The sequence below is a fragment of the Manihot esculenta genome, chromosome 10 (genome assembly GCF_001659605.2).
Source record: "Manihot esculenta cultivar AM560-2 chromosome 10, M.esculenta_v8, whole genome shotgun sequence".
In the NCBI taxonomy this organism is placed as follows: Eukaryota; Viridiplantae; Streptophyta; class Magnoliopsida; order Malpighiales; family Euphorbiaceae; genus Manihot; species Manihot esculenta.
The window spans coordinates 15,154,657-15,178,112 of NC_035170.2; the positions used below are offsets into that span (position 1 = coordinate 15,154,657).

The 23,456-nt window shown below is 45.0% G+C and overlaps 1 protein-coding gene and 1 long non-coding RNA gene across 2 annotated transcripts; both read right to left on the reverse strand.

Annotated features, from left to right (window-relative positions):
• Positions 1 to 374: 374 nt before the first annotated feature.
• On the reverse strand, positions 375 to 1,015 carry LOC110623932. Its single transcript, XR_002489348.2, has 3 exons — positions 758 to 1,015; positions 592 to 679; positions 375 to 505 (listed from the first exon to the last, which is right to left on the reverse strand). It is a non-coding gene; the product is annotated as an uncharacterized LOC110623932 (long non-coding RNA).
• A 1,278-nt stretch (positions 1,016 to 2,293) lies between these two features.
• On the reverse strand, positions 2,294 to 4,279 carry LOC110624190. The gene is made up of 2 exons (XM_021769307.1): positions 3,178 to 4,279; positions 2,294 to 3,078 (listed from the first exon to the last, which is right to left on the reverse strand). Exons 1-2 carry the CDS (start codon positions 4,277 to 4,279, stop codon positions 2,294 to 2,296), a joined length of 1,887 nt encoding a protein of 628 aa, XP_021624999.1.
• Between the last annotated feature and the right edge of the window lie 19,177 nt (positions 4,280 to 23,456).

Sequence of the window (23,456 nt, forward strand, 5' to 3'; positions counted from 1 at the left end):
ATCATCTTGTTGGCAAAACAAAAATTAAACATTGATATGTTTAAAAAAAATAAACATATGTAAATGTAATGAATAATTAAATATTACCACAGTGCCAATAGCTGCACCACGATGCGATATCCATCGACGAGAAACTCGTCTATACCATTCGAGGTACTCTGAATGATAATGTAGTGGCCCATGTAATGGTGCTGCTTCAACCAACCTGTGCCATCTATCTTCCCAAATGGCAATCCAATGTGCATGAATTGTAATCCAATTACTGTCGGATGATAATAGAGATGTGTTATGAAGATCAGCTGGCTGGCGTGGTGGATGTGGTATTGGTTGTTGCATCCCGAATTGACACAACACTCTATCAGGTTGATAACACTCTATCAGGTTGATGCCATTCTACCACGTGGAAGCATATCAAGGGAACCACTGCTCTCCAAATGTCACATCCTTGCGTGCAATATAATGGCAATGATGCAAGGAGTTCATCGGAATATGGCTCCCATACCATCTGAAATGAAAAAAATATATATATTTATTAGAAATTTGTTAGAAATATCATAGTAATGGAGGTACATTCCATAATTCGTATTATACCTCTGGGTCACCCATTCTATCAAATTTATAGCGTATTTCTATCAAGACATGTGTTACGACTTGAGTGATACGTCGTGCATTACTCCACCTGAAAATATTATTAAAAAATACAAGAATTTAATATAAATGCGTAACATGCAAATCATAATAAGCATAAAATACTAACCGACTTCCCAGTGGAGCATCATTATGTGGGTCTCATATATTTATAGATGGTGATATTGAAATAAATCGTTCACATGCCCATATCTGCAGGATGTGTAGAGCTCCACCTAATTGAGACACGCTCGGATCAGTGGCCCGACAAAGTTCTCGATATAACCAGGCAAGACAAGCTGAACCCCAACTATACATGCTTGCTCTATGTAAATTAGCAATTAGAGGCAGAAACATTAGGTTCACCCTACTAGGATTCCTATCAGTAAATAAGGAACCCCCAATGATCCACAGAATGTAAGCACGGGCATATCTCTTGACCACTTCTTCATCAGCATCATCTGGTAGCTCATTAAAATTTTTGACTAACCAACTTAATGGCAACGAGCTACCCCGCATAATATTAGTGGGAGGTACGAGTCCTAAAGTATCTTGACAGTACATCATCCAATTGATAATAGAATTACCTACAACAGCATCTCCATCAATAGGTAGGCCGGAAATAAAACCGATGTCCTGGAGAGTAATTGTACACTCTCCCACTGGCATCATAAATGTGTGTGTTTCAGGACGCCATCTCACAACCAGTGAGGTAATTAAATGATGATGCAGTGAAAAGTAGCCTAATCTGACAGCACCATAGAATCCAGAAATTCTGAGATAGGCTTCAATACGGGGTAAAAATCCTGATTCAAAACATTTGCTGATCGCCTACAAAGTAGTGGCTCATTTTCAATCTCCTCATTCCAAACCGACTATGATCTATGAGACTCTTGTTGTGTCAATAAAGAATGGTCAAGAGGGCCCGGACTCGTGTAATCACGATAATTTTGTCTGCCCGTCATATCTGTGAAATAAAATGTGAATAAATATGTCATAAATTGATGATAATTTTCATTAAAAACATAAGTACGAGTAACATGCAATTTTATCAGAGAAGTCACATGCAATGAATAATCCAAATTATGAGCTCACAGAAGCTGAGATAAGAAATATAATGAATAATCCAAATTATGCATCTGATGAAGAGATGTCTGATGAAGAGTAACTGTTATCTATTGTCACATTTTAATACTTGTGGTGGCAACTAATTGTATTGTTATGTTATTTACAATTAGATGTGTTATAATTTTAATATGCGGACTATATGTGCTATGTATTACTATGCTATATACAGTGAATCTATTATGATCAATAATTTTTTCTTACTTAACAAAAGAAAGGTACTAAATATCTTTTTCCACTTTAATATTTTACAAACCATTCTACTATTCTTTTCAATTGTTACAATTATCATCCGATAGTGGCACATCGGATTGGTACTCTGGTGCATTTTCTAAATTGTACTATGCTTATATTATATATTTTAATCACTAACAACTTAGATGTCAAAACACATTGCAAATATTTTACAAAATCATTATCATCAACACCCTTAAAAATAATATGTATTTTAATTAGCAGTGCTTTATTAATCCGTCCAATATAGAGAAATTATCAAATTATAGTCACATAAATCAGTTCAACAATGTCTGACGATACATGTTTATTTATTATGACCAGACTTTCCACATACAGTATAATGGTTTTTAGAAGTTGAAGAAACCTTTGATGCCCTCCAGTCCATCTCGTTTTGAATTCTGCTACTTCTTGGTCGACCCTTTTTTCTAATTCTTTGCATATCAGGAATTAGAGGTTTACCGTCTGGTTCTGGCCAGTAATCAGAATGACCCAATGGATTGAACATACTGCCATAACATTTTAAAGTACGTTCCAATGTATAGTATGTATCAACATATTGATAATAATCCATGGATTTCGACAAACAAGCTGCTATGGCGTGTGAACATGGGATTCGCATCTCTTGAAACTTGCCACAAGTGCATGTACCTTCTATTAGTTTAACAACTTGCTTATTCCCGGTGCCACTGGTACGAACTTCAAAAACTAAAGTTTCGTTACTAAATCGTGTCACTCGATGTCTTGCTACTTTCATCTTGTTGTTTCTAATTACTTCTGCACATGCATGCGTAAAAGTGTGCCCCATTTGCATTTGATTCAAATACGCCGTACGACGTATGTCAAAGTATTTAGCACATTGGTAGAATATTTTTTCAACCATAGCTGTGACAGGCAATGCGCGAAACCCCTTCAACATCCCATTGACAGATTCAATTGTATTTGTTGTCATGGATCCATACCTTTTTCCTCCATCATGTGACCATGTCCATGTTTCTAAAGGTATTTTAAGGGCCCACTCAAATGTTTCAGGACTAACTTTCCGTATCTTATTCATGGCATCATAAAATTTTCGCTTCTGATTTTGATTAGCTGAAAGGTAAAAATACAAGTACTTAATGTATATATATTGAGCAATAATTAAGTACTCATAAACGAATGACTTGTTTATATTGAAATTGAATCATTGACCTGCTGTGCGCAAAGCTTCCTTCATATCGGTATTCTTAAATTTTGTATTATAATTGCTTAATATATGCCGAATGCAATATCGATGGTTAGCTGATGGGGGCTGCCACCAATCCTTTTGCATTGCCTTTTTAATCCCAATGTGTCTGTCGGATATAACACATAATTCTTCTCTGTCGGTAACATATAATCGAAGACAATCCATGAACCATCCCCAGTTGTCACTATCCTCTTTTTCAACTAATGCAAATGCTAATGGAAAAATCATATTATTTCCATCAAGCCCAGTTGCACAAAGAATACAACCACTATATTTCCCATATAAAAAAGTTCCATCAACAAAGATGACTGGCCTACAAAACTTGAATCCTTCAATTGATTGTTGAAATGCCCAAAACATTCTATCAAACACTCTAACGTTCCCATCCAAACGACCTTCAATCCAGTGTAGATCATCTTCAATTGCGATAACTGTATCGGGATTGTAATTCACAATAGCATGCATGAACTTACGCAATCTCCCATATGATTCCTCCCATCCACCAAAAATCTTTTCAATTGCAAATTGTTTTCCCATCCATGTTTTTTTATAGGACGGTTCATATCCAACCTTATCTTTGATCTCAGCCTGAAGAGTGGCAACTTTCATATCTGGCTGTTGTTTGATCATGGGTAAGATAAATGCACAAATAAATCTAGAATCAAGGTGACCATGATCTTTACTAACACCTGCGTTTCTACATGTATGCGGACCGTTATATCTTATTATCTTCCAAACATTAGCATTTTCTTTACGGGATGCACGAAGGTGCCACTGATAACCAGATAATTTGTCCTTACACTTGATCGAATAAGTCCTACTCTTAGTTTCATCATAACAAAATTGGTAATGTCGCAGCATATGATACTCTTTAGTAGCAGCGATGACAGCCTCTCGAGATCTGAATATCATTCCTATAGAAAATTCTTTCGACTTATCCCAGAACAGATTCGATGGATCTTTTGCATAAGGATCAACTCTCATTACATCACAGTTGATTTCAGAATACGGAGGTGGAAATATCAATGGTCTAATAGGATTTTCATATCCACTATTAAAACACATTGAAGAATTTATATCATGATCATCTCCATCATTAAACTGAACACCTGGAATGTCGTCTTCCTCGTCAATCCAAGGATCATTGTAACAGCCCGGAAACTGAACTGCTACCGGCGCTAGGATCCAGATCGGCTTAAGGCCGCCGGGACCCGTAGCAAGCCTGCTGTGCACTCTGTGTACCTGTGAAATCCCATACATGATCATACATTTTCAGTAAACATTAAAACTTTTCTTTGTTCCAAGGCTTAACCTGTGCATATTCTATCTCTGGTCTGTAAAACCCCTGCTAGAGCTCTCATCTTTGCTCTAGGCGGGTCAACTCATATAATGTTAAGCTTGGTTTTTCATACACAATAAAATCATTTTCATAACAGACCATGTATATACCAAAGGGATTACAACTCATATGGTCAAGCATCATCTCTACAACATACACTATCTTTGATAAATACATGTCCACACTAGCTATTACATATCCACACTAGCTATTACATAACTCTTCTCTTTATCTGTACCCTGCTGACCTCTCTGGACTCTGAACCTGCAAGACTGGGGTTAAGGGAGAGGGTGAGCTATACTAGCCCAGTGAGTAGTACATATAAAACATGTTATAAAACATGATCTCATGGAGTGCATCACAACACAAGTAAATCACATAATCTCAGACGGACTAATTCAAAATTCCCCCACATTGCCCGGCCCGCGAAGGAGCTCCTCAGGTCTTCATTCAGCACCCTATGGTACCGTGTGCCTGGCCCTTTCAGGGCTCCTCAGGTCTTCATTTAGGGGGCTAATGAATCCAAGCTATGCCCGATCTGTACATGCACTGATTAATGCAACATCTTCGTGCTCACTAATGCAATACTATACACATGGCATAAATGATGCATGAAACATGCTAAAAATGTTTGAGTGCTCATATTCAAAGCTTTAGTTTTAGTTCAGTTCCACTCACCTCTGACTGTACTGACTCTGCAGGTTCTGAAGCAGTGCTTACTGCTGAACTCCTTGGTTCCTCTGGTCCGTTCCTACACAGGTGGACTGAAATGAGGGACCAAACTAACTCAAGAACATCTCTAAGAAACGCCCCAAAAACCTCTCAAACATCCTAGAACAATCACATAAAACATGCAAAAGAAAGCTGGACAGGGCACTTTCGGCGGCAGGTTCGGCGGCCGAAACTCCCTTCCAGAGACGAAACTCATGCATGTTCGGCGGCACCTTCGGCAGCCGAAAGTCTCATCCAGAGACGAAACTCAACCTTTGGCGGCACTTTCGGCGGCCGAACCTTGCCTCCAGAGACGAAAGTCCAAATGTTCGGGGGCAAGCTTTGGCAGCTGAAACTGCCTCCACAAGGGGTTCGGCGGTCGAACCTCCCTTCGGCGGCCGAACCTGGTTTTGCCCGTTGGGCAGAAACCTGCTCTGTTTCATGCAAACTTCACCCAAAACCTAGCCAACATGCATAACAACTACTCCCAACTAGTATATACCATATAACATGCATAAAGAGGTCTAAACCTCTCCTAAGACCTCCAACAAACATATCAAACAACACTTAACCATGCTGATACACCAAAATCCTCAAAAACCTCCCTTAACCTAAGCATGCATAACTACCCAAACAACTCCCATAAAACCTTCAAAATCAAGAAAGGAAGTTCAGGATCTTCACTTACCTCTTCCAAACAAGAGATTGAACAATCCCTACATGGAGATATGGAGCAATCCTCTCTCAAACTCTCCAAGCTTCCAAACTTACTCTTTGGCTCAAAAACTTCAAAAACACATGAAAAATCCATCAAAACCATGAAAGATTTGAGAAAACACATAAATCACTCAAGGAAGATCAAGTCTCACCTTAGCTCGTGCAAATGGAAAGAAAATCTTATCCATTTGACCGACCTAGGGCCTTTTATAGTTGGCTGGCCAGACCAACTACGGCGGCCGAATGAGAACCCGAATGCCATGCACGTTCGGCGGCCGAAAGTCACCTTCGGCGGCCGAACCTTGGCTTTTCTGCCTTGGTGCTTTTCTTGCAAAACTTTACTTCTTTAAACACTTTAAAACATGAAAACGCTTTCAAAACATAGGAAAGCTTATTCCGTACCCTTCCAGAGGATTCCGACATCAGAAATTCCACCGGACGATCGGACTTCCGACGTCGAACTCTAGCCGGGTATTACATTCTCTCCCCCTTAAGAACATTCGTCCCCGAATGTTCCTCAAACACGAAGCACATAAACACATAGTGTAATACCCGGCTAGACTCCGGTATCGGAATTCCTACCGTCCGGTGGAATTTCGGATGTCGGAAACCTCTAGAAGGGTAAAACCATGTTTTCATGAAATTTTTTAATGTTTTTCATGATTTTAGGTAAAGAGGAAATGAGTTTTTGCATGAAAACAACCTTGGAGAAAAACCCAGGTTCGGCCGCCGAACCTCAAGTTCGGCCGCCGAACATGCATGCCTTCGGGAGCGCTTTTAGGCCACCGAAAGCATAAGTGAGGGAAGTCCAGGTTCGGCCGCCGAACCTCAAGTTCGGCCGCCGAACATGGCATGCATGCGGAGGCACGTTCGGCCCCCGAACGTGGCCTGGCCTGTAACAGCCCGAAAATCCGGACCGCTACCGGCGCTAGGATCCAGATCGGCATAAGGCCGCCGGGAACCGTAGCAAGCCTGACATAACCTGTAAACCTGCTTAATCCCATACATGATCAACAGTACTCATAAACCTGTAAACATTCTCATATAACAACCAAGCTCAACCTGTACATAAACATAAACATAACATAAACCTCCACTGGAGCCCTCATCAAATGCTCCAATGGGGTATCTCATCATACATAAGCTTGGTTGAACATAGCCTCGTATCTCATATCATAAAGACCATGTACATACAAGTGGGATTAACAATCTGTATTGGTCAAGCACAACTCTATCCTCAATATTCAAATTACATAACATAACTTAAAACTCTTTTACATTACATCATAATACAATTTTCATGTCCACAATCTAACTATTACATAACATCACTTCATACTCTGGCTAACCTCCTGGTCTACCCTGTACCTGCACATCTGGGGTTAGGGGAGAGGGGTGAGCTATAAAGCCCAGTGAGCAGAATAGAGAAAACCTATATTAAATAGTTCATGCTTCCATGAAATGTAACACATCACAAACATATCACATAAGGATGGTATTGTCACCTATGGTCCTCAACATAGTCCAATCGTGCCAGGGGCGTAGAATGGGCCTCACTGGTCTTTCTCTTACATACATAACATAACATAACATTCCAATATGCCAGGGGCGTAGAATGGGCCTCACTGGTCTTTCTCTTAACATAGTCCAGGGGCGTAGAATGGGCCTCACTGGCAATCCATACCGTATCATCATCATATCATACCATAGGAGGACTAGAGGATCATCCAATAGCCAATCCGCATCCACATCATATTATGCAATGCAACATATTCGTGAATACTAATGCAAACAACCTAAGATATCACATGGCATATATGATGCATGAACATGCTCCAAAAAGTTATATTTCATTTATTTAAAAACTTAAGGTTCATTCCACTCACCTCTGGCTGAAGCTCTACCGACTCTGAAGCAGCTATCTCACTGCTGAGGTCCTCGGTTCCTCGGGTCCGAACCTACACGGGTGGACTCCAATGAGGGACCAATCATACATAAACATAACTCTAATAAACTCCCCAAAGACCCCCCCTAAAACATCAGGAAAACATCACATAGAAATATGCATGAAATGGCTGAACAGGGCACTTTCGGCGGCCGAAAGTCCTGGACAGATCCGAAAGTCAGGCACTTTCGGCGGCACCTTCGGCGGCCGAAAGTCCCAGACAGAGACGAAAGTCTCTTTTCGGGGGCAACTTCGGCAGCCAAATGCTGCCTCCACAAAGGGGGTTCGGCGGCCGAAAGTCACTTCGGCGGCCGAACCTGAGCTTCTCCCGAAGGGCAGAAACTCAGCTCTTCTATGCCCATTTCGCCTCCCAAGCTCAAATCATGCAAAAACTTGCTCTACAACATGCATACTTCACATACATCACACCTAGGGGTCTCAAACTATCATATACCCCATCTACAACACTTTCATCAACAAAAACAAGCTACATTGTCCATCAAAGCATCAAAACCCATAAACTCATCAATAAGCCTAAACATGCATCTCTACCCATAGATCTTGCATAAAACTTAGTTAAAACACATAAGGAGCTTAAGATCGGCTCTTACCTCTTGAAGATCGAGAGGGAGACGACCTAAACTTGGAAATCCACGAAAATGAGCTCCTGAGTTCCCAAAGCTCCAAAACTTGGTTTGAATGCTCAAAACTTGCAATGTGAGTTTAAAACTCAAGGGAAATGGAAGAGATTTGGAAGAAGAACACAAGAGTTGAAAAAGGGAAGGTCGGAAGCTTGCTGTGGCCGAAAATGGGAGAAAGCTCGCCCATTTCGGCTAAGTGCCCCTTTTATAGGTGGCTGGCCAGGCCACGTTCGGGGGCCGAATGTGCCTCCGCATCCATGCAATGTTCGGCGGCCGAACTTGACTTTCGGCGGCCGAACCTGGACTTCCCTCGCCTATGCTTTCGGGGGCCTAACGTGCCTCCAAAACGCATGCATGTTCGGCGGCTGAACTTGCCTTTCGGCGGCCGAACCTGGGTTTTCCCCCAATGCTATTTTCATGTAAAAACTCATTTAATTTCATACTTAAAACATTAAAATTCATGAAAACATTTTATAAAACATGATCTTACCCCTTCTAGAGGTCTCCGTCATCCGAGATCCCACCGGACGGTAGGAATTCCGGTATCAGAGTCTAGCCGGGTATTACATTCTCCCCCCCTTAAGAACATTCGTCCCCGAATGTTCCTCGACTAGTATATAGCATAACAAACAACATAACATACATACCTATAAAACACATAGGGACTAACCTTAAAAGAGGTGGGGATATTGCTGGAGCATGGACTCCCGTGTCTCCCAGGTACATTCCTCCAAATTGTGGTGGTTCCACAGGACTTTCACCATCGGGATTTCCTTGTTTCTTAACTTTCTGATCTGGGTGTCTATGATCCGTACTGGCTGTTCAACATAGGTGAGATCCTCTTGGATCTCTACATCAGGCTCACTAAGAATCTTGCTCGGATCTGACACAAACTTCCTCAACATAGAAACATGGAAAACCGGATGGATTCTTGCCATAGTAGCAGGTAAGTCCAGCTTGTATGACACATTCCCAATCTTTTGCAAGATTTCAAAGGGTCCGATGTATCGTGGGGCTAGTTTACCTTTCTTTCCGAAGCGAACCACTCCCTTCATTGGAGATACCTTGAGCAATACCAGATCCCCCTCCTGAAACTCTAACTGTCTCCTGCGGACGTCTGCATAACTCTTCTGTCTGCTTGCAGCAGTCTTGATTCTCTCTCTGATGATGGGTACCACCCTGCTGGTGATCTCAACTAACTCAAGCCCTGCTAAAGCCTTCTCTCCAACTTCCTCCCAGCAAACAGGGGACCTGCACTTCCTTCCATACAAAGCTTCATATGGAGCCATCCCGATGCTAGCATGATGGCTGTTATTGTAGGCAAACTCCACCAAAGGTAGATGCTGCCTCCAAGAACCGCCAAAGTCCAACACGCACATTCTGAGCATATCCTCTATGGTTTGGATGGTCCTTTCTGACTGTCCGTCCGTCTGTGGATGGAAGGCAGTACTGAAATCCAACCTAGTACCCATGGCATTCTGCAGACTCCGCCAAAACCTGGAGGTGAACTGGGGCCCTCTATCCGACACCATCGAAACCGGAACCCCATGCAGCCTGACGATCTCATCCACATACACCTGCGCCAACTTGTCCACAGAGTAGCCACTCCTGACAGGAATGAAGTGAGCAGATTTGGTGAGTCTGTCCACAATCACCCATATGGAGTCCAATCTGTTGGACGTCGCCGGTAACCCCACTACGAAGTCCATAGCTATATTCTCCCATTTCCACTCTGGAATAGGTAGCGGGTTCAGCATTCCAGCCGGCTTCTGATGTTCCAGCTTCACCCTCTGACATACTTCGCAGGCGGACACAAACTGTGCCACTTCTTTCTTCATCGCTGGCCACCAATAAACCTTCTTCAAATCCTGATACATCTTGGTGGCTCCGGGGTGAACGCTGTATCTTGCATTATGAGCCTCCCTCATAATGTCTCCTTTAAGCCCTATGTCATCTGGTACACATAATCTGTTCCCATAGCGGAGGATCCCCTTACTGTCAAATCTGTACTCGCTATCATTGCCTGACTGAACAGTCCTGGCAACCTTCACTAACTCCGGATCCTCATGCTGTTTCTGAGCCACCTGCTCCAGAAACACGGGTGTCACTCTCATCTGTGCAATCAAAGCACCTGTACCAGACAACTCTAATTGTAGACCTTCCTCAATGAGCTTGTAAAATTCCTTCACCACTGGTCTCCTCTCTGCCGTGATGTGGGATAGACTGCCTAGTGACTTCCGGCTTAGGGCATCTGCCACGACATTCGCCTTACCCGGATGATACTGAATCTTGCAATCATAGTCACTCAGCAGCTCTACCCACCTCCTCTGTCTCAAATTCAAATCTCTTTGACTCAAGATGTATTGTAGGCTCTTATGATCCGTAAAGATCTCACATTTAACCCCGTAGAGGTAGTGCCTCCACATCTTGAGTGCAAAGATTACTGCTGCCATCTCAAGGTCATGTGTGGGGTAATTCAACTCATGCTTCTTTAGCTGCCTAGAAGCATAAGCAATCACCCTCTCATTCTGCATAAGCACACAACCCAGTCCCACACGGGACGCATCACAAAAGACTGTAAAGTCCTCATCACTAGATGGCAGAGCTAAAACTGGTGCTGAAGTCAACCTCTTCTTGAGCTCTTCAAAACTCTCCTCGCACTGGTCGGTCCACAGAAACTTCTGATTCTTCCTGGTTAGTCTGGTCAGAGGAGCTGCTATCTTTGAGAAGTCCTGAACGAACCTCCTGTAGTAACCTGCCAAACCCAAGAAACTCCTAATCTCTGTTACTGAAGTGGGTCTAGGCCAGTTAGCCACTGTTTCTGTCTTCTTGGGGTCTACCTCAATTCCATTCTCTGATACTACGTGCCCCAAGAACGAAATGCTCCTTAGCCAGAACTCACACTTGGAGAACTTGGCATACAAGCCATGTTCCCTCAAGGTCTGTAGAACCAACCTCAGATGATGGGCATGCTCCTCTGCATTCCTGGAATACACCAAGATATCATCTATGAAGACAATAACGAAGTGATCCAGGTACTGGCTAAACACTCTGTTCATGAGGTCCATGAATGCTGCAGGGGCGTTAGTTAACCCGAACGGCATCACAAGGAACTCAAAATGCCCATATCTGGTCCTGAAAGCTGTCTTCGGTACATCTTCCTCCCTTATCCTTAGCTGATGGTACCCCGATCTTAGATCTATTTTGGAGAAACAACTCGCTCCTGCTAGCTGGTCGAATAGATCGTCGATCCTTGGTAATGGGTACTTGTTCTTGGTAGTGACTTTGTTCAACTGCCTGTAGTCGATACAAAGTCTAAGGGATCCATCCTTCTTTCTCACAAACAGTACTGGAGCACCCCAAGGTGAGGTACTCGGTCGGATGAAGCTCTTGTCTACCAATTCTTGCAACTGTTCTTTCAATTCCTTTAACTCGGCTGGGGCCATCCTGTAGGGAGGGATAGAGATCGGTCTAGTTCCAGGCATTAACTCTATCTCGAACTCTATCTCCCTAGCAGGTGGTAAACCTGGAAGCTCGTCTGGGAACACGTCTAAGAACTCTCTGACCACTGGCACTGAGGCGGGCTCTCCAACCTGACTGTCTAGCTCTCTCACGTGAGCTAGATAACCCTGACAACCCCTCCTGAGCAGCCTACGAGCCTGTAGGGCCGATATCATACCTCTAGGTGTACCCCTTTTGTCTCCTCTGAAGACGACTTCTGACCCATCCTGACATCTGAACTTAACTACCTTGTCCCTGCAGTCCAAGGTAGCACCATGGGTAGATAACCAGTCCATCCCTAGAATGACGTCAAAATCAGTCAACTCTAGAACCACAAGGTCGGCAGACATGCATCTTCCCTCCACAAAAACTGGACTATATTGACAGACTGACTCTGCCACTGACGGGTCACACTTGGGTCCACTGACCCAGAGGGGACACTCTAACTCAGAGACCATCAACCCTAACCTCAGCACGGCTCTCGGAGCGATGAAAGAATGAGATGCACCAGGGTCCATCAATGCATACACATCAGAACAACCAATGATGAGATTACCTGCCACCACGGTGTTGGATGTGTTCGCCTCTTGTTGTGTCATTGTGAAGATCCTCGCTGGAGCTGACGGACCTTCACCTCTGAAACCCGCTGAAGAAGAGGCTGCTCCTCTCCCTCTACCTCTGCCGCTGGCTTGAGTTGGTGCTGGAGCTACTGGCTGAGCTACACTGCCTGAACCTGTCTGCTGGGACTGTGCCATAACAGCTGCTCTAGGACAATCCCGAGCCATATGTCCCTCTTGCCCACATCTGAAGCAGGCTCTGGACCCATATAGGCACACTCCCCTGTGTGGCTTACCACACTTCACACATGCTACATTGTCTGCACCTGAGCTCGAGCCACCTCCAAATCCCAGACCTGACTTGATCTTGCTCCAGAACTTGTTCTTCTTCTGCTTCTTGGTGGTACTGCTCCACCTCTTACTACCTGAACTTAAGGAAGAAGGATCCACTTTTCCCCTACCTGGGGTTTTGGAACCGGAAGGCTGTGCCACTGACTGCTTGACTTTTCCCTCGATGATAGCACTAGCCTCCATTCTCCTAGCCATATCGACTATTGTGTGAAAACTCTCTCTATCTGCTGACTGTACCAAGGAGGAATACCTGGGATGGAGCTTCATGATATACCTCCTCGACTTCTTCTGGTCTGTGCTAAGGTCCTGCCCAGCGTATGGCAGCAACTCCATAAACCTGTCAGTATATTCGTCTACACTCATGTCATCAGTCTGCCTCAACTGTTCGAATTCTATTATCTTCAATTCCCTTGAACTATCAGGGAAAGCCCATCCTGCAAACTCATTTGCGAAATCCTCCCATGGAAGACTGTCCACCCTCGGTTTGATGTAGTTCTTGAACCACTCACGGGCCTTCTTGCATTTTAGGGTGAACCCAGCCATCTGAATGGCTCTACTGTCATCCGCCCCTATCTCGTCTGTTATCATTTTGACCCTTTCCAGATACACAAATGGGTCATCACCATTATCATATTGGGGAGCACCCAGCTTCATGTAGTCGGTCATCTTGACCTTGCTCCCTCTGGATGAGCTAGGGTTAGGAGGTTGAGTAACTGGGGCTGCTGGTTCTGTAGGTGGTGGAGGAGGTGCAACATTTTCTGTGGTAGGGTTTTCTGGATTTGGGTGATAGGGTGGTGGTGGATACATAGGATACTGTGGGTATGGTGGGTAGTATGGCGGGTATGGCATCTGTGTGGGGTAAGGGCTAAAACTAGGGTAATCCGATGTGCCTCCCATCGAATACCCGGGGTGTTGCGAGAAATGTGGGTAGTGGGGTGACTGAACAAATCCCGAGGCCTGAGTGCCTCCTTGGGACTCTCCCATTCCCTCTTCTGACATACTAACCCCCAAACTGCCATCCCTCCTCTGCTCTACATCCACGCTGTCCTCCACATCCACTGACATTCTCCCTTGTACAGTTCCCCTCACAGACCTGCTTCTGTCCAAATCCAAAGACCTTCTAGGGGTCTCTCATTGCTCGGTCCCTGTTGGACCTGCTAGACATTGCCCTAGGCAATGCTGGAGGACGGGCGCTCATGCCCTCATCCTCAGGTGGCACTCCAGTCAATCTTGCAGATCGACGAGTTCCTCTCATCCTGTCTTCTGAAAAACCACACATAGCACAAACATCAGCATCATATGGTTCATGTGGGCACACATGAACCCTCATCACATACATCGCATACATAACATATCATTCATGCACATGCATATAATCATGGCATATCACATCATCAATCAAGACAGGACTCTACATCCTATCCTAGTGGACATGACCTTTCCTATTGTGCTTGACCTGCTATAACCTCTATGAGCCCGACACTCTAGGTCCGACCATATGAACCTAGGGCTCTGATACCATTCTGTAACAGCCCGAAAATCCGGACCGCTACCGGCGCTAGGATCCAGATCGGCATAAGGCCGCCGGGAACCGTAGCAAGCCTGACATAACCTGTAAACCTGCTTAATCCCATACATGATCAACAGTACTCATAAACCTGTAAACATTCTCATATAACAACCAAGCTCAACCTGTACATAAACATAAACATAACATAAACCTCCACTGGAGCCCTCATCAAATGCTCCAATGGGGTATCTCATCATACATAAGCTTGGTTGAACATAGCCTCGTATCTCATATCATAAAGACCATGTACATACAAGTGGGATTAACAATCTGTATTGGTCAAGCACAACTCTATCCTCAATATTCAAATTACATAACATAACTTAAAACTCTTTTACATTACATCATAATACAATTTTCATGTCCACAATCTAACTATTACATAACATCACTTCATACTCTGGCTAACCTCCTGGTCTACCCTGTACCTGCACATCTGGGGTTAGGGGAGAGGGGTGAGCTATAAAGCCCAGTGAGCAGAATAGAGAAAACCTATATTAAATAGTTCATGCTTCCATGAAATGTAACACATCACAAACATATCACATAAGGATGGTATTGTCACCTATAGTCCTCAACATAGTCCAATCGTGCCAGGGGCGTAGAATGGGCCTCACTGGTCTTTCTCTTAACATAGTCCAGGGGCGTAGAATGGGCCTCACTGGCAATCCATACCGTATCATCATCATATCATACCATAGGAGGACTAGAGGATCATCCAATAGCCAATCCGCATCCACATCATATTATGCAATGCAACATATTCGTGAATACTAATGCAAACAACCTAAGATATCACATGGCATATATGATGCATGAACATGCTCCAAAAAGTTATATTTCATTTATTTAAAAACTTAAGGTTCATTCCACTCACCTCTGGCTGAAGCTCTACCGACTCTGAAGCAGCTATCTCACTGCTGAGGTCCTCGGTTCCTCGGGTCCGAACCTACACGGGTGGACTCCAATGAGGGACCAATCATACATAAACATAACTCTAATAAACTCCCCAAAGACCCCCCCTAAAACATCAGGAAAACATCACATAGAAATATGCATGAAATGGCTGAACAGGGCACTTTCGGCGGCCGAAAGTCCTGGACAGATCCGAAAGTCAGGCACTTTCGGCGGCACCTTCGGCGGCCGAAAGTCCCAGACAGAGACGAAAGTCTCTTTTCGGGGGCAACTTCGGCAGCCGAATGCTGCCTCCACAAAGGGGGTTCGGCGGCCGAACCTGAGCTTCTCCCGAAGGGCAGAAACTCAGCTCTTCTATGCCCATTTCGCCTCCCAAGCTCAAATCATGCAAAAACTTGCTCTACAACATGCATACTTCACATACATCACACCTAGGGGTCTCAAACTATCATATACCCCATCTACAACACTTTCATCAACAAAAACAAGCTACATTGTCCATCAAAGCATCAAAACCCATAAACTCATCAATAAGCCTAAACATGCATCTCTACCCATAGATCTTGCATAAAACTTAGTTAAAACACATAAGGAGCTTAAGATCGGCTCTTACCTCTTGAAGATCGAGAGGGAGACGACCTAAACTTGGAGATCCACGAAAATGAGCTCCTGAGTTCCCAAAGCTCCAAAACTTGGTTTGAATGCTCAAAACTTGCAATGTGAGTTTAAAACTCAAGGGAAATGGAAGAGATTTGGAAGAAGAACACAAGAGTTGAAAAAGGGAAGGTCGGAAGCTTGCTGTGGCCGAAAATGGGAGAAAGCTCGCCCATTTCGGCTAAGTGCCCCTTTTATAGGTGGCTGGCCAGGCCACGTTCGGGGGCCGAATGTGCCTCCGCATCCATGCAATGTTCGGCGGCCGAACTTGACTTTCGGCGGCCGAACCTGGACTTCCCTCACCTATGCTTTCGGGGGCCTAACGTGCCTCCAAAACGCATGCATGTTCGGCGGCCGAACTTGCCTTTCGGCGGCCGAACCTGGGTTTTCCCCCAATGCTATTTTCATGTAAAAACTCATTTAATTTCATACTTAAAACATTAAAATTCATGAAAACATTTTATAAAACATGATCTTACCCCTTCTAGAGGTCTCCGTCATCCGAGATCCCACCGGACGGTAGGAATTCCGGTATCGGAGTCTAGCCGGGTATTACATGGCCAGCCACTATAAAAGGGTCCCTTAGCCGAAAACGGACGAGCTTTTCTCCCCATTGTCGGCCAAGGTGAGTTCTCCGGCGTTCCTCACCAATCTTGAGTCTTTTCCTTCAGATCTTTCAAGATTTTCACAAGTTTTTACTTTCTTTTGAAGATTTTCAAGTTTTGAGCAAGTTTTGGAGCTTTGAGGTTCAAGAACTCAAATCTCTCCCAACTCCAAGTTAGATCGCCTCTACTCTCGATCTTCAAGAGGTAAGAGTCGATCTCTAGCTTACATTATATTTTAAACAAGTTTTATGCAAGTTCATGGGGTAGAAAATGCATGAGTAAGCTTATGTTGAGTTTATGGGTTTTGATGAGTTTTTGAGCAATGTGGCTTGTAAATGTATGTTTGATGTGTTGTAGTTGGGGTTTAAGGTAGTTTGAGACCCCTAGGAGCTTGTATGCATGTTTTGGTTGAGCTATATGCATGATGGTATGAGTTTGGAGGCATTTGTGCATGTTTGAACCAAGTTTCTGCCCTTTGGGAGAAACCAGGTTCGGCAGCCGAAAGAACTTTCAGCCGCCGAACCCTGTTGTGGAAGCAGCCTTCGGCTGCCGAAGCTTGCCCCCGAAAGAAGACTTTCGTCTCTGTCTAGGAGTTTCGGCTGCCGAAAGTGCCGCCGAACATGCATGAGTTTCGCCTCTGTCTGGGAGTTTCGGCCGCCGAAGGTGCCGCCGAACCTGCCTGACTTTCGGCTCTGGAGGGACTTTCGGCCGCCGAACCTGCCGCCGAAAGTGCCCTGTCCAGCCTTCCTTTGCATGTTTTTGCATGGATGTTTTGAGGTGTTTTAGGGGGGTTTTTGGGGGATGTTTTTTAGAGTTATGTTCTAGTTGTTTGGTCCCTCATTTGAGTCCACCTGTGTAGGTTTGGACCCGAGGAACCGAGGACCTCAGCAGTGAGTCAACTGCTTCAGTCAGTGTCAGAGCTAGCCAGAGGTGAGTGGAATAACTCTTATGCTTTTAAGTAAATAAATCAGTTTTGAGCATGTTCATGCATCACAGATGCCATGTGATATTTTAGGTTGTTTGCATTAGAAATCACGAATATGATGCATTGCATAATATGTTGTTGATGTGGATGAATGTTGAATGATCCATTAGCCCTCATATGTTATGACATGATGATATGGTATGGAAGTCCAGGTGTGGCCTGCACTACGCCCCTGGCATGATTGGAATATGTAGAGGGTTAAATGGTGACAAGTTCATCCTTGATATGATTAGTTGTGATGTGATACATTTCATGATAGCATGTGTTTTAAATGCTTTATGATTCTGCTCACTGGGCTCTAGTAGCTCACCCCTCTCCCAAACTCCCCAGGTTTGCAGGTACAGGGTAGACCAGGAGGTCAGCAAGAGTATTGAAGTCGTTTGTATGTAATAGGTAGAATGTGGACATGACAAAATATAAAGTTATGAATAGTTATGTAATGTAATGATATCGAGGATTAGAGGTTGTGCTTGACCTATGTGTAATGTATCCCTTTTAATGCATGATCCTAGATCTTTTATGATGTTTATGTTAACCAACTCAACACATGTTGTATTTTGCCCATTGGGGCATTGATGAGATCCCACAGAGGGGTCGATGTTTATGATTATGTCTATGCTCAGTGCATGCACAGGTTGAGTTTGGTGTTTAATGAAAGAAAAGTTTTAATTTTTATGAATGTTGTTGATCATGTATGGGATTAAACAGGTTTACAGGTTGCATGTCAGGCTTGCTACGGGTCCCAGCGGCCTTAAGCCGACCTGGATCCTAGCGCCGGTAGCGGTCCGATTTTTGGGTCGTTACAGAATGGTATCAGAGCCCTAGGTTCATATGGTCGGACCTAGAGTGTCGGGCTCATAGATGTTATAGAAGGTCAAGCACAATAGGAAGATCATGTCCACTAGGATAGGATGTGGAGTCCTGTCTTGCATGATGATGTGAAATGCCATGATTATATGCATGTGCATTATGGTATGATATGTATGTGATGCGGGTTCATGTGTGCCCACATGAACCATATGATGTTAATGTTTGTGCTATGTGTACTGTTTTTCAGAAAATAGGATGAGAGGAACTCGTCGATCTGCACGATTGACTGGAGTACCACCTGAGGATGAGGGCACGAGCGCCCGTCTTCCAGCATTGCCTAGGGCAATGTCTAGTAGGTCTAACAGAGAAAGAGCAGTAAGAGACCCTAGAAGGTCTTTGGATCTGGGTAGAAGCAGATCAGTCAGAGGAACAGTTCAAGGAGGAGCGTCAGAGGAAATGGGGGATGATATGGATGTAGAGTAGAGGAGGGATGGCAGTCTGGGAGTTAGCTTGTCAAAAGAAGGAATGGGAGAATCCCAAGGAGGCACCCAGGCCTCGGGATTTGTTCAGCCACCTTACTACCCACCCTTCTCACAAAACCCTGGGTATTCGATGGGAGGCACATCGGATTACCATAGCTTTAGCCCTTATCCCACACAGATGCCATACCCATCTTATTATCCACCATATTCACAATACCCAATGTATCCACCCCCACCTTACTATCCAAATCCAGCAAACCCTACCCCAGGGGATGCTGCACCTCCTCCTCCTCCAGCAGAACCAGCAGCCCCAGTTGCTCAACCTTCTAGACCTCGCTCAGCCAGTTGGGTGCTCCTCAATATGAAAAAGGGGATGACCCATTTGTGTATCTTGAAAGGGTTAAGGTGATCACAGATGAGATTGGCGCTGATGATAGTAGAGCCATTCAGATGGCTGGGTTCACACTTAAGTGCAAGAAGGCACGAGAGTGGTTCAAGAATTATGTGAACCCGAAAGTGGATAGCATGTCTTGGGAAGAGTTTACAAACGAGTTTGCAGGATGGGCTTTCTCAGATAGTTCAAGGGAGCTGAAGATGATAGAGTTTGAGCAGTTGAGGCAGACTGATGAGATGGGTGTAGAGGAGTTCACAGACAGATTCTTGGAGCTGTTGCCATTTGCAGGGCAAAACCTTGACTCAGACCAGAAAAGGTCAAGGAGGTATATCATGAAACTCCACTCCAGATATTCCTCCTTGATCTAGTCAGCAGATAGGGAGAGCTTCCATGCCATAGTGGATATGGCCCAGAAAATGGAGGCCAGTGCCATCGTTCAGGGGACAGTTAAACAGTCAGTGGCACAGCCTTCTGGTTCTAAGACCCCAGGCTCTTCTTCAATGAGTGCAGCAGCTTCAGGTAGCAAGAAGTGGGACAGAGGTCCCAGGAAGTCTAAGAAGAATAAGTTCTGGAACAAGGTTAAGTCCAGTCTAGGACTAGGGAGTGGCTCAAGCTCTGGTGCGGATAATGCAGTTTGTGCAAGGTGTGGTAAGCCACACAGGGGAGTATGTCGGTTTGGGACGACAGCCTGTTACAGATGTGGTCAGGAGGGGCATATGTCTCGAGAATGTCCAAGAATAGCCCCGATGGCACAGTCCCAGCAGACAGCTTCAGGTAGTGTAGCGCAGCCAGCAGCTCCAGCCACGACTCAGGCCAGTGGCATAGGTAGAGGGAGAGGGGCAGCCTCTTCTTCAACGGGTTTCAGAGGTGAAGGTCCATCAGCTCCAGCATGGATCTTCACGATGACACAGCAGGAGGCAGATGCATCTAACACCGTGGTGGCAGGTAACTTAGTCATTGGTTGTTCAGATGTGTATGCCTTGATGGACCCTGGTGCATCTCATTCTTTTATTGCTCCGAGAGCCGTTCAGAGGTTGGGGTTGATGATCTCTGGGTTAGAGTGTCCTCTCTGGGTCAGTGGACCTAAGTGTGATCCATCAGTGGCAGAGTCAGTCTGCCAGTGTAGTCCTGTGTTTGTTGAGGGAAGATGCTTGTCCGCCGACCTTGTGGTTCTAGACTTGACAGATTTTGACGTCATTCTAAGGATGGACTGGTTATCTACCCATGGTGCTACCTTGGACTGCAGGGACAAGGTAGTCAGGTTCAGAGGTCAGGATGGGTCAGAGGTAGTCTTCAGAGGAGACAGGAGGGGTACACCTAGAGGTCTGATATCAGCTCTTCAGGCTCGTAGGTTGCTTAGGAAGGGATGTCAGGGGTATTTGGCTCATGTGAGAGAGCTTAGCAGTCAGGTTAGAGAGCCCGCCTCGGTGCCAGTGGTTAGAGAGTTTCTAGACGTCTTCCCAGACGAGCTGCCAGGTTTACCACCTGCTAGGGAGATAGAGTTCGAGATAGAATTGATGCCTGGAACTCGACCGATCTCTATCCCTCCCTACAGGATGGCTCCAGCTAAATTGAAAGAGTTGAAAGAACAGTTGCAAGAGCTGGTAGACAAGGGCTTCATTCGACCGAGTACCTCACCCTGGGGTGCTCCAGTCCTGTTTGTCAGAAAGAAGGATGGATCCCTTAGACTTTGTATCGACTACAGGCAGTTGAACAAAGTCACTACCAAGAATAAGTACCCATTGCCAAGGATCGACGATCTATTCGACCAGCTAGCAGGAGCGGGTTGTTTCTCCAAAATAGATCTGAGATCGGGGTACCATCAGCTGAGGATCAGAGAAGAAGATGTGCCAAAGACAGCTTTCAGGACCAGATATGGGCATTTTGAGTTCCTTGTAATGCCGTTCGGGTTAACTAACGCCCCTGCAGCATTCATGGACCTCATGAACAGAGTGTTTAGCCAGTACCTGGATCACTTCGTTATCGTCTTCATAGACGATATCCTAGTGTATTCCAGGAATGCAGAGGAGCATGCCCATCATCTGAGGTTGGTTCTACAGACCTTGAGGGAACATGGCTTGTATGCCAAGTTCTCCAAGTGTGAGTTCTGGCTGAGGAGCATTTCATTCTTGGGGCATGTGGTGTCAGAAAATGGTATAGAGGTAGACCCCAAGAAAACAGAAACTGTGGCTAACTGGCCTAGACCCACTTCAGTGACAGAGATTAGGAGTTTCTTGGGTTTGGCAGGTTACTACAGGAGGTTCGTTCAGGACTTCTCAAAGATTGCAGCTCCTCTGACCAGACTAACCAGGAAGAATCAAAAGTTTCTGTGGACCGACCAGTGCGAAGAGAGTTTTGAAGAGCTTAAGAAGAGGTTGACTTCAGCACCAGTGTTAGCTCTGCCATCTAGTGATGAGGACTTTACAGTCTTCTGTGATGTGTCCCGTGTGGGACTAGGTTGTGTGTTAATGCAGAATGAGAGGGTGATTGCTTATGCTTCTAGGCAGCTGAAGAAGCATGAGTTGAATTACCCCACACATGACCTTGAGATGGCAGCAGTAATCTTTGCACTCAAGATGTGGAGGCACTACCTCTATGGGGTAAAATGTGAGATCTTTATAGATCATAAGAGCCTGCAGTACATCCTGAGTCAAAGAGATTTGAATTTGAGACAGAGGAGATGGGTAGAGCTGCTGAGTGACTATGATTGCAAGATTCAGTATCATCCGGGTAAGGCGAACGTCGTGGCAGACGCCCTAAGCCGGAAGTCACTAGGCAGTTTATCCCACATATCAGCAGAGAGGAGGCCAGTGGTGAAGGAGTTTTACAAGCTCGTTGAGGAAGGTCTACAGTTAGAGTTGTCTGGTACAGGTGCTTTGGTAGCCCAGATGAGAGTGGCCCCCATGTTTCTGGAGCAGGTGGCTCAGAAACAGCATGAGGACCCAGAGTTAGTGAAGATTGCCAGGACTGTTCAGTCAGGCAAAGATAGTGAGTTCAGATTTGTCAGCAAAGGGATCCTCCGCTATGGGAGCAGACTATGTGTACCAGATGACATAGGGCTAAAGGGAGACATTATGAGAGAGGCTCATAATGCAAGATACAGCGTTCACCCCGGAGCCACCAAGATGTATCAAGATTTGAAGAAAGTTTATTGGTGGCCAGCGATGAAGAAAGAAGTGGCACAGTTTGTGTCAGCCTGCGAAGTGTGTCAGAGGGTGAAGCTGGAACATCAGAAGCCGGCTGGAATGCTTAACCCGCTACCTATTCCAGAATGGAAATGGGAGAATATAGCTATGGACTTCGTAGTGGGGTTACCGGCAGCGTCCAACAGATTGGACTCCATATGGGTGATTGTGGACAGACTCACCAAATCTGTTCACTTCATCCCTGTCAGGAGTGGCTATTCTGTGGACAAGTTGGCGCAGGTATATGTTGATGAGATCGTCAGGCTGCATGGGGTTCCTGTTTCAATAGTGTCGGATAGAGGGCCCCAGTTCACCTCCAGATTTTGGCGGAGTCTGCAGAATGCCATGGGTACCAGGTTGGATTTTAGCACTGCTTTCCATCCACAGACGGACGGACAATCAGAAAGGACCATCCAGACGATACAGGATATGCTTAGAATGTGCGTGCTGGACTTTGGCGGTTCTTGGAGGCAGCATCTACCTTTGGTGGAGTTTGCCTACAATAACAGCCATCATGCTAGCATCGGGATGGCTCCATATGAAGCTTTGTATGGGAGGAAGTGCAGATCACCTGTTTGCTGGGAAGAAGTTGGAGAAAAGGCCTTGGCAGGGCCTGAGCTAGTAGAGATTACCAGCAGGGTAGTACCCATAATCAGAGAAAGAATCAAGACTGCTGCAAGCAGACAGAAGAGTTATGCAGACATCCGCAGAAGACAGGTAGAGTTTCAGGAGGGGGATCTGGTATTGCTCAAGGTGTCCCCAATGAAAGGAGTGGTTCGCTTTGGGAAGAAAGGTAAACTAGCCCCACGATACATCGGACCCTTTGAAATCTTGCAGAAGATTGGGAATGTGTCGTACAAGCTAGATTTGCCTGCTTCAA